A 12,168-nucleotide genomic window follows, 5' to 3' on the forward strand; every position below is an offset into this window, starting at 1 on the left:
AAGATAGTTATCTTACTAAATATTATGAGAGATGAGAAACATTTGAATTGAAAAGTATAATGTGAAAAGAATATAATTAGTCTACTTTATAATAAGCTTTCTATTGATGTTTACTCCTCTATATTTAAAACAGGGTTATATCAAGATTGGTAGGAGGTTAAATTTATTGAAAGTATATGAATCTATTAAAAATCTAATAAAGAATTTGACGGTAGTTAAAATTATTAGGAAGAGACACTTGTTATGCTCATTAATCTCTTTTTAAAGGGTAACATAAATGTCATGATGAAGTAATCTTGTCATTATGGGGATGTTTTTTATTAGGGAAAAATAGGTTTTGAAGGGACCTAGGACCCTTTACAACAAAACCATCCAGTCACAGAAAACAAATGCTAACCAACCACTAGACATAAGCAAAAACAAAACACCAAAAACAGAGGAACAAAGCCTCGAAGACCTTGCAGAGATTTCATTAATTTTTAATTCTTTTGAATCAAGTCCTGATTAATACTACACACCTTATGGACTATTTTGTCAATGGGAGTTATACCTTTGTCCATGTTGTGAAGCCTAGTATGAGAACCAAAAGCCAATTTGTGGGTGTTAGCCAGTAAAACAGTACAACACCATTACAATGTCTTTTTACATTCCAGTCGCTTATAACATGCAATTTTTATGACAACATACAAAGTCGGTTAATAAAATTAACCTTAACCCTAAAAGAACATTCTCGTAAATTTTTTCTCATACTCATATTTTCGTATTCTCGTACACGTACGAGAAAATTTCAAGCGAAACTCTATTTTTGAGTTTCCAAAATTTCAAGCGAAAGAAATTTATAAAAAAAAATCGAAATATTTAAGAAAGCTTTTGAAATCAAAAAAATAATAAATATTTAAGGAAAGCTTGAAGGATAGATTGTAAGAGAGTCAATCTTCCATAAAAAGCCAAAGGCACTACTCAAAATTAGAGAGATCCCTACATAATCAAAGGGAGATAACCAATTTTAAAATGAAGAATATGAATAATTCTTTGGTAGATTAAAAATATTGAAAAAATAGATATTAGATTTATTCTCACTAACATATTTCCTTGATGAACTACCAAATAAACATCCAAAAGCTTTCTTGAACTCCCATCATCACAATATTATCAACAAATTGAAGATGAGATGGCATTGTTAATGTGTCCAAGTTGGAACAGATTTGAATTTCATCAAAACCTGCCCAGCAGCATGAGCGGTAGTAATAAAAGCTTCCCTGTAACGCTCCACTTTCCAGATAGACTGTACGGAACATCTTTGCATGCTCCCTCCTCATTCCTCCGAAGCCTACAACTATACCCAACCGAAAGCCCCACGTTGCCATATGCACTGTACCATGTCATTCAATCCATTGCACTATCAACAACATCTTCTTTCTCATTTCTCTGAGCGACTTTACTCAAATTTAACGAGATTCCAGTCATGTAGTCCAGAGAAAGACCTCATCAACTCTAAAAATTGTAGCTAAATGGTATCAGTGTTTTACAATTCATGTTAATATCATATAATTGTTTCTGATTTGATTGTACAACATTTTTAGCATCAGAGTGATCATGTAAAATTGTAAATTGATATATCAATATCCTGATGCTAAAAAAATAACACAATCATATCGAACAGCTAAATAAAATTATAAATATTGTGTTGAAATGAAAGAGCTAGATAACAACGAAGAGATTGGCGAAATTACCTGATTGTTTCAAAAATCATATTTAAAATGGAGAAATTTAATGGGTCGTTAACTACGTTATCATTCTCAATCATGCAGATCACAACTGTGGTTGCCAACAACGCCACGGATCGCTGGAACAACGTTTTCTGAGCTTGTCTGCTTAAAAAATTATCCTCATCCTTGGTTTCTACACAAGAAGCAGATGAAACCGATGTTTGCTTTAGTCCCGGCTCTGATGGTATATACCTGCCATACTAATCATATATGAGGGTTCGCATCCCACAAAAAACAATTATTAAATTCATATAAGGTAATCATTGGAAATCTCAAATCATTAATTGTAACGAGCTCAACTTACATGACAAGAGCGTAAATGAAAATAATTGCAGGAGATAAATCCGCCATATTTATAGCGTTAATTCCTGTGGTGCGAGTAGAAAATGTCTGGAAAACAGCGGCTGAGAATTTCTGAGTCCAAGTGAGGCCCTGAAAAACACTTGTGCTCCACTGCAGAGCACTCAAACATCCCAACTGAACAACGTTCAATCCCCACTCCACCATTACAATCCACATCGTTTGCTTAAACCCAAAAGGCAATAATTTCTGAGGATTTTTCAAGATATACTGCAACGCCCTAGTCTGCGTAACTGTTGTGAACATCCTCAGATGGCTTAACCCCCATGTTAATAATCTTACAAAGGGCCAAAACATGGTATTCCCAAGGGCCATCTGAATTACCAACAGCCAGAGAAGCCCTGGGGATTTCTGAAATGGCACCAGGCCATCATTCAATTGTACATACCCACAATTGGCGAAGAAAGAAACTGTGATAAACACAGAAAACAAAGTGGAGTCGATGTCCCTTTCTCTGAGAATCTTCTGTGAATCGGGATTTGTATTCAAGTAAATAATCACCGATATGATTCCAACAAGCTGAACGACAATTAAGTAACAGACGATGATATAGTTATAGTACCTGAGGGCCTGGGACTGTAGCTTTAAGGCTGGATCATTAGTTTCATGACTGTTTTTATGGCCATTATTTTGTTGGGTACCCTGTAACGTGACCATTTGAAGCTCTGGGATTTTGCTGCTATTAATCATTCTCCTTAGGTCTTCTTCTGATTTTCAGTTCCTGCCACTGGTGGGTGATCTTGAAACCATGTTTTTTTTCAATGTGGGTGGGGGATCCAGAGGATTTTTCACAGCAGAATCATTTTCCTCCTGTATTTGCAGCAGAATGTGAGTCTCTGCTTCTTCTACTTCTCTACCCTTATTCTGTTCATCATGGCTATGGCTGACAAGGAATACCACGGTCTTGAACTTCCTCGTATAGGCCACTTCCAAAGCCAAAACAAAAACCTTGCCTCCCAAAAGCATGAGGAACATGAGTGTGATTGTCTGAAAAGTGGTAAAATTTGACATTCTCTGAGTGGTGAGACTGCTTCCTGTGAGAGCAGCCAGAGCAAAGAAGAAAGCATATGTGGGTTGCAAATGAGAGGAGTCTTTGAGAGGAGCAGCTAATAACATCACTGCTCCCACAACCCACAGAGGAATCAGATAACACAAAATCATCCCATTTTTCTGAGAAATAAGATTTCGCAGTCGTTTCAGAGCAAATAATTTCCCCATGTTGGGCGTCCAATCCAGTCTAGTGCAATACAATACACAATCTGAAGGTGAGTTCGCCACCTTTGGGACTGAAAATGGAATTATTTTTGTCAAGGTAAACTTAGAAATATTTTTTTTTTTGAATTAAGAATAATAAAAAGTTAAACAACATAGACTATGGGCAGCAAGGAACAAATGCTGCTACTGTCCATTAAAAGGAATATCCAAATAATTGAGAATACTAACATGCTTATCTTTAGTCATATTTGTTTATTATTTTATTTAAAAAGTTATTGTATTATTATATTGTAATTAATATTAAATTTTTTTTATTTTTTTTATAATATTGTAATTAATATTAAATTATTATTAAAATATAATTATGTTATTATAATTTAATATATTATTATTTTTTATATTTTCATTAAATTCTTTACAAAAGAAAAAAGTTTTATTAAATGCTTTAGATGGCAACTCTTACTGGATAGACTGCCTATTAGGAATAATTTGGCTACATACGACCTTTGCTCCGTCTGCAAAAAGCTTGAGACTGTTAGACACATCTTCCTTGACTGCCCTTTTGCTAGGGAGATCTGGTTAATGTTTGGAATCTCTATCACTAAGCATGTCTTTACTTATGATATAGTTACTGGTTTCGTCCATAGACTTAAAAAGGATGCTAACTTAATCTGGCAAATTTTGTCTTCTTTCATACTTTGGTTTATTTGGAAACTCATAAATGAGGAGAAGTTTCAAGGTAATGTTAGGGAGCTTACTGGTTTTTTTAAAAAACTCAAATTACAAAATTGTTGTACAGGTTTGCTTTTTGATGAACGTTGAGAGAAACAAACTGTTGCGGTTCCTCAAAGATGGTCGAGCCACCATGTTTATCTACGAAATGCAAGATGGGTATGAATGGGCCAAGATCGCAGAGAACTAAACCGCCTTTGAGGATGCAGTAAAGAAGTTGATTAAGGAACTTCAAGATACCAGAGTTCCCCCCTTCAATAGGATTGAGATGTGTACATAGATCATGGAAAGGAAAAAGGTGGTCTGGATGGAAGGATCGCAGGGCTGGACCACATGGTTGGAGGACCAGGATGAAATCCTGCACTAGTGCCTTATGACAGCAACATAACTATATTTACTCCTTAGTCTTTCCTTTTTCTGAGTTTTTTGTAGATCACTGTATATGCTACTCGATTAACTCTTTTTGGTTTTACTACTAGACGGTTGAGGCCCTGCCTTCCCTGAACTCTTTTGTATAAACTCTTTTATCGGTCTCTCAATCTCTAATATTAAAAAAAAAAAAATTTAAAAAAAGTTTTTTAATATCAAATTATTATTATTATTTTATATTTTATATTCCTCCATATCTTTATCTTTTAGAAAAAAAAGTGGATTTTATGTAGGGACGCTTTCAATCCTCCATAATTTAATAATATTAGATTGAGATAATTACGAAGATTATATGATGAAGATAGACAAAATTGATTGATCGGAGTGAGTGGCAATTGAGAGGTGGAAATGAAGATATAAGTAGCATTAAATAATTAGAATTTATTTAATTGAGCGTATAAGAGGGGAAAATAAATAAAATTAAATTAAAAAATAATAATAATTTTTTTTCATGCATTTAAGTGTCACAAACATGTCAAAATAAATGCTTCTAGTTTTTATTGATGGATTATTTTGCATCCATATGTGAGTATAATACACCTTCTACGTAATAATAAAAATTAGCATATCTACATTTAGATAAATATATGTATAAGATGTGGAGAGATATCATTTTAATGGTTATTTATTTAAAGAATAAATATAATTAAAAAATTAAGTACACAATATAATTTAGATTTGAAATACAAATTTTAGATTTATTTATTGTAGTAGTCCAAGTCTTGTATCTCATAGATTAGTGTTATTGTTTGATGTTAAATGATTGAATTAGAGATTGAAATTTCCTAACACTATTATACTTATAAAAGTGTTCGGATATGATCTCTACATCATTTGACAAAACTATTAACCAAACTACTCCTGTATTTATGAAACATCTCAGTTTTGGGTGTGTTGTGGATCTTAACCTCTTGCTCTATGTGAGATTTCAATTTCTTTATGTGTAAATTCTTCTGCTCATGAGCAACAAGAATATGACAAAGCTACATTGTTTCTCTAGTATATTTCAAAATCCATGCACTAAGATCCAAGACATTTTAAAGACATTCCAACTTCTTTGGAGAGAGGCAATGCATAGTGAGCTAGAGCCTCTGCATCTATCCTCAATAGTCACTTTGCTGAAGTTGCAAGAGCCATTGCTAACAAGAATCACTGAAGAAGAGTGAGAATTAGTAGTGGATGCATTAAGAAGTATTATATTATTTATATCTAATTGAATACCATAATTTTTTTGTAAAGTTAGATCCCTTACCCTATACTACCCAATTATCCATTAAACATCTTCTTATACTCTCACCCATCATCTCTCATCCATATGATTACACATCACCATATATTAATTGTACTTATTCATCATACTTAGGCATGCATATGCATCCATGCACATGCTATCTACTATTATTTAGCCTCTTTCATGTGTAAAGACTAGTTTATGGTAGCATGGATGTTCTTGTGGTCATAGATGTCCAAATTCAAAATTTTAAATTAAATTTAGTTGACTCCTATATTCACCCCTTTTAATTTGGTAAACTAAACACAAGGTTGTGTGATATGTTGTTATGTATTTGTATTTAGAGGCACTTAATGCACATTTAAGACATGAATCAATCTCCTAATCATCAAAGAATTATTCAAATTTTCACATTTTGATTTGGTGTACTAAAAAAAATCTAATTTTACACAAATATTCTAGGAGCATTACATGGCCAAAGATTGTTATTTTCAATCATTTGTCCTTAGTTATACACATTGATCCAAAATAGCATGTCCCTTTTTGACATATTGATAATCATCTCAAGATATTTTGCTAATTGAGGCCATTAGGACCCTTTAGTTCTCTCTCTAAGACTAATATGTAATCTTTTTTCTGATCAATGGAAAGGTAGCTACCCCTATGTAGCAATTTTCTTAAAAAATAGAAGAAGAAGAAGAAGAAGAAGAAGATAGTTTGATAATCATATCTTGATTTTTATAAATATCCCTTTATGGCATACTGGTAATCAAGATATTTATAATGCTATATCTTTGTATTTAGAGGCATTTGATTCACATTTAAGACATGGAGGAATATCCTAATTATCTAAAATTCATTCACATTTACACATTTGTTGATTTGGTGTACTAAAATAAATCCCAAGGATTCCTATTTTCAATCATTTGTCCTTATTTCTACACATTGATCCAAAAGAACGTGTCCCTTTATGACATTGGCATGATCCTATCAAGATATAATTTTGATAATCCGATCTTTATATTTGTACATGTCTTTGTATTTATAAATGTCTTGATATTTACAAATGTCCCTTTGTGACATATTGATAATACTATCAAGATATTTATAATGTTATAATCTTTGTATTTAGAGGCATTCAATGTTGAATATCCGAGCAACTAAGAGGGGGTGGTGAATCAGTTGATAACTTAAAACAATTACTTTTCTTCTTTTCAACTCCGAAACCAAACTAACATAATTAATTAGCACGAATATAGCATAAAAATATAAACATACAACAGATCACACAATGAACACCAGATATGACATGGAAAATCCAAGAAGGGAAAAAGCACGGAGAATGTTAGTTCTCAATAAAAACACTAGTTAAGGTGATTTTTACAAAGGGTGGCTCACTGCCAAAATGCTCATTGCAGGTGGGCTCACTACTAAGAAAAAGGCTCACTGCCGAAGAAAGAGAGAAAGAAACAAAGAATCCACCACTGAATCACAATCTAGACAAACCGGACTACTTTCGGTCTCTCAATACCAACACACTCTCACATATCACCAACAGTCGGATCTTTCCTTTCTAGTCTTGCATATCTTCAAAACAATGTCACACTTTTTCTATATCTAACACAATCATATCACTCTCATATACATACTATCTTTCGGGAAGCATAATCTTCCAAGTCGGCCAAGATAAGGATCTAAAATAGGTCAACACTAAACATTCTGGTGGTGGAAAGGAATGAGTAGTAGACCACACTATAACATACATCAATGGTTAGATCAACATGTTACAATCATTATAAATTCCAGATTCAAAAATCATGATACATGCTACACCACAAATCGTTGCACAACCACGAATTCCAGACTTAATCTGAACTCAAACACTATTACCCAAAGCAACGAGAATAAGAGTACACACTAATACCAATGATCAACTTCGTATCCAATAACATGAAATATCTGGATCACCAACACATCTTTCATAGCACCAAAGATTTTGGGAACACATATTTTGAAACACCAATTTCAATAACAACATAGACATCGATGCCAACCAATATGTTGACATCAATGACAACCACTTAACAACACCATCTCATCCACAACAATCACATCTGCAACAACCTTCCCCTTTGCGATTTATGGTAGCATCCATCAACAACAAACACAAAACAATCTCTACGCCTGAATAACTTGAAACTCTCAAGATCTCTCCCCCTTTGACAACAATGAAAAACGCAGGCATAACTCCCCCTATGAAACTCACTCCTACTCCACCTAAGAGGAAGCACCCAAGAATCAGTCCAAATAAAAATATGCAATTTTCTCACTAGACCAATGCACATTAGTTCAAATTGGAAAGGGGTAATACCTCTAACTTCTATCGAAGATACTCAAAAGTATCTTTACACAATGCCTTTGTGAAGATATCTGTAATCTTCTCCTTTGTAGATACATACTCAATCTTTACCTCATTATCCATCACCTTCTCCCTCAAGAAGTGATATCGAATTGATAAATGCTTTGTTCTAGAATGTTGTACCGAATTCTTAGAAATTTTTATTGCACTAGTGTTATCACACATAATAGAGATAGGTTCATTGAATGTTACAGCAATATTATTCAAACCTTGTTTCATCCATAGAATCCATGTGCAACATGAAGATGTTGCAATGTATTTTGCTTCAACTGTAGATAAAGAAATAGAGTCTTTCTTCTTACTTGACCAAGTCACTAACCAGAAGCCTAGAAAGAATGCTCCACCACTTGTACTTTTCCTATCATCAACACTTCTGACCCAATCTGCATCAGTATAAGCCATCAGAGTAAAATCTGAACTTCTAGGATACCACAAACCAAATTCTTTTGTTCCTTTTAGATATCCGAAGATTCATTTCACTGCCACAACATGAGACTTTTTCAGTTCTTGTTGAAATCTAGCTGCCAAATGAATTGCATACATGATATCTGATCTGGTAGTAGTCAAATATAACAATCCTTCAATCATTGATCTATATTTATTTGCATCTACTTTAGGGGACTTATCATCTTTTTTCAACTTGCATCTGGGTATATGCACGAAGTTGTGGTACCAAAAAGGTGCCACACTTCAAAAAAAAAAAAAAAAGTGCATAAGGCGCACGCACTATAGGGCATGCGCCCTATAGTGCACACGCCTTATAAGGCATGCGCCTTATGTGCATTGTAAACTTCAAAAAAACCCTGCTCCGCATTTTGGATGCATTCTGCATTCCAAACCCGCGTTTTGGCATTTTCGGGTGCCATTTTCTTGCGCTCGCCCTTTGTAAAAGCTTGAAATTAGGCACTAAGTTGTCCATCTCTCATCAAAACGCCGCCACGCCATCGAAGGGCTCGAAGAGGTATGTATTTTTATTTTCTTATTGTCATTTTTTTTATTAATTTGAAAATTAAACTAGGTTTATTGATTTAAATTTATTTTCATTATCAGGAAATGAGATTAGACAAGAAAATGTTGAAAACACTCAATCACCTCCTCATGAAGACCATATTGAAGAAGAAGCACATCAAGAACCTCCTACAATCCCTAGACATCCCATAGGTACACAAGAAAACCTATTAGGTCAAATAGAAAATAGCCAAAAAGAGCTTGAAGGTTTAATCACAAGGCTAAAAGATCCCACTAGAACAAACTCCCATAGGACAAACCTTGCTAGTTCTTTGCAATCTATTGTATCTCACATACAATCTGTGAGTGGACAAATAAATTTTTGGTCCCGTAAGAAGGAAGAAAAAAAGCAATTTTATGCTAACAAATTATCATATGTGGAAGAAAAAGAAAATTAATAAATTTGACTTGTGTGCTCTTTTTACAGACCCCCGAACGAATCAACCTTTACACCCTGGATGTAGGAGATTCCCTATTCATTGGTGTCGTCATGAAGGGATTAAGAGAAATTTTTGGGATAGGTGGTGGATGGTATTTGATCAGCCCCCATGCAATAATCATGAGGTACCCCAATACTTTTTGAGAAAATTGTACTGTGAGTTTGTCCTTAATGAGATCCCAAACTATTTTGATTTTCTAGATTTCCAAGGTAGAGGTGGGGGTTCCTCGCATGATAGAGAGGGTGCACAACGTGATCCAAATCTCCCACCAAGACCCTTGGCTAGACCTATGGTGGAGCATGTTATTATTCCTTCCATTGTGAAGGAGAGTATTGAGGTTGAAACTCTAGACTCGATTAGCTCACTCACTCAGATCCTTATACAGTATGCTAGGCCTCTAGTAGAGGGTGATGTGAGTGATGATGTTGATTCTTCTAGGCATCAAGTTCCAGCTCATTTTTGTCGATCTTGTGGTTCTCTTTGCACTTAAGATCCTAATAGTTCTGAGAATGCACGTGCACGAGCGGAGTTCGCTACAGAGAACATTGTCATGATAGAATCCTTGTTGAATGAAACATTTGGCATTGATACCCAAGTGAATTTTATTACAAGTTCATTTCATTCTTTTTATTAAATCTTATATGTAAATTTGAGAATATATCTAAATTAGTAAATTATTATGATAAAAAATCAAGGTCAAAGTGTTCACAATACTAGCAACATTCCTACATCACCCTTTTTCGCTACTTCTTTGACTCCACAGGTATACAACGAGTGAAAAAATATAATTATTATATGTAGATAGTTGAACCTTATGTGAATGATTTTCTAATTACTCATTTTGGATGTCAAATAGTTTGATGCTAGAGCTTCAACATCAACACCTCATAGTGTATTTCATCGACAATCTTTCACCCAGGTAAACAATTTATCTTTAATGTTGTTATTAAATAATATATATAGTTTTGGCGATTAATCAATATACTTTGTTTAATTTTCAGATGTTGACATCAGAGACTCCTCCTGTTGTCCATGCGTCAATGGAGTGCGGTGTTGCTGCAGCAGTAGCAAGTTCAACTGCTTTAATAGAAGTATGAGACATATTTGTAAATTTAGTAAATTTAGCATTACATTTGTTATCTTAATAATATGTTATTGAAAATTTTAACGACGCTTGTATTTAGTTTAATTTATATTGTGATGCTTACAGGAGGGGCTTGTCACTCTAGATCATGAACGTGCACCTGTTGTGGATGAACATCATGATTATTTGTATGCAGTAAGTGACTATTCTATTATATGTCATTCTAAAATTCAATTTTTGTATATGCTAACATCATTCTTTTCATTGTATCAAGTGGAGTTACAAAAAATTCTGGAGAGGAGGTCGAGTGGACATACTCAAAAGATACCGGCATCATATACATCTTCATCCCCTCGATAGGCAAAGATATCTCATGATCTGTTTCCTTCCCCTAGAGGGAAATTAATAGAATAGGGTCCTATGTTGTATGCCTATATGGCAATTTTGAACATATGTTTTGTATTACGAATATGTGACATTCTATCGCCATATGGCTTTTGGCAAGCTCCTATTTGACTTTATTGGATACCATGTTGTATGCCTATATGGCAAATTTGAACATATGGTTTGTATTACGAATATGTGACATTCTATGTCCATATTGCTTTTGGCAAGCCCCTATTTGACTTTATTGGATATCATGTTGTATGCCTTTATAGCAATTTTGAACATATGTTTTGTTTTATGAATATATGAAATTCTAAGTCCATATGGCTTTTGGCAAGCCTATTTGTTTGTATTGGATATATTTGATAGTTTTAACGGTATACAATGTTGCATGGATTTGTAGCTTTTTGGTTAATGCAAATCATTTATCATGGTTATCCATAATTGCAGTACAAATGATTAGATGAATAATTACACAAAGTTTATTGTTACTTAAGCTTTGAACCTAAATATGTGTTTGTAATCCAAGACATCGGCCACCTTGACACATACGAGCTGACGGTTTGGTGCCGCAACACGACCCCGCAAGATCAGACGGATCGTTCTTATGATTAACGGGCGCCAAGAAACGTGATGCCGAATATTGACAACTTTGAGCAATTTGAGCACTTGGGCGATTTTGCTGCTAGGGTGTGGCCCGCAATGATCAGGCTAGTTGGAGAGAAAAGAGAAGGCATTCCTAGTGTAAACCCGGCCACCCCGACACGTACGAGCTAACACTTTGGTGTCTTAACGAGCGGATTGAAAGATGGGGCATTGTGCAACTTTTCATTGAACTCATCTGACGCTTTTTGTCACAACCGAGAAAGAGTCGCCACGAGCAACTGGATCTAAGTCTACCGAAATCGAGAGAGGATTTTTTAGAGTGCCATAACACAACCCTACAGGATTAGATGGATCGTTCTTATGATTAACGGGCATCGAGAAACGCGATGCCGAATATTGACAACTTTGAGCAATTTGAGCACTTGGGCGATTTCGCTGCTAGGGTGTGTCCCGCAATGATCGGGCGAGTTGGAGAGCAAAAAGAAGGC

The 12,168-nt window shown here is 34.6% G+C and overlaps 1 protein-coding gene across 1 annotated transcript; it reads right to left on the reverse strand.

Moving 5' to 3' along the window:
- Positions 1–1,215: 1,215 nt before the first annotated feature.
- LOC131064267 (cation transporter HKT1;3-like) lies at positions 1,216–2,819 on the reverse strand. The gene is made up of 3 exons (XM_057998363.2): positions 2,074–2,819; positions 1,734–1,961; positions 1,216–1,372 (listed from the first exon to the last, which is right to left on the reverse strand). The coding sequence occupies exons 1-3, from the start codon at positions 2,817–2,819 to the stop codon at positions 1,216–1,218; spliced, it is 1,131 nt and encodes a 376-aa protein (XP_057854346.2).
- Between the last annotated feature and the right edge of the window lie 9,349 nt (positions 2,820–12,168).

The sequence above is a fragment of the Cryptomeria japonica genome, chromosome 2 (genome assembly GCF_030272615.1).
Source record: "Cryptomeria japonica chromosome 2, Sugi_1.0, whole genome shotgun sequence".
NCBI lineage: Eukaryota > Viridiplantae > Streptophyta > Pinopsida > Cupressales > Cupressaceae > Cryptomeria > Cryptomeria japonica.

Excerpts from the sequence above, each read along its gene's own strand:
- LOC131064267 (XM_057998363.2), bottom strand. The coding sequence starts at position 2,819 with ATGATTAATAGCAGCAAAATCCCAGAGCTTCAAATGGTCACGTTACAG. Across the intron at positions 1,962-2,073 it reads TTCATTTACGCTCTTGTCAT|GTATATACCATCAGAGCCGG; the intron begins GTAAGTTGAGCT and ends TTAGTATGGCAG. Across the intron at positions 1,373-1,733 it reads ATGATTTTTGAAACAATCAG|TGCATATGGCAACGTGGGGC; the intron begins GTAATTTCGCCA and ends GACATGGTACAG.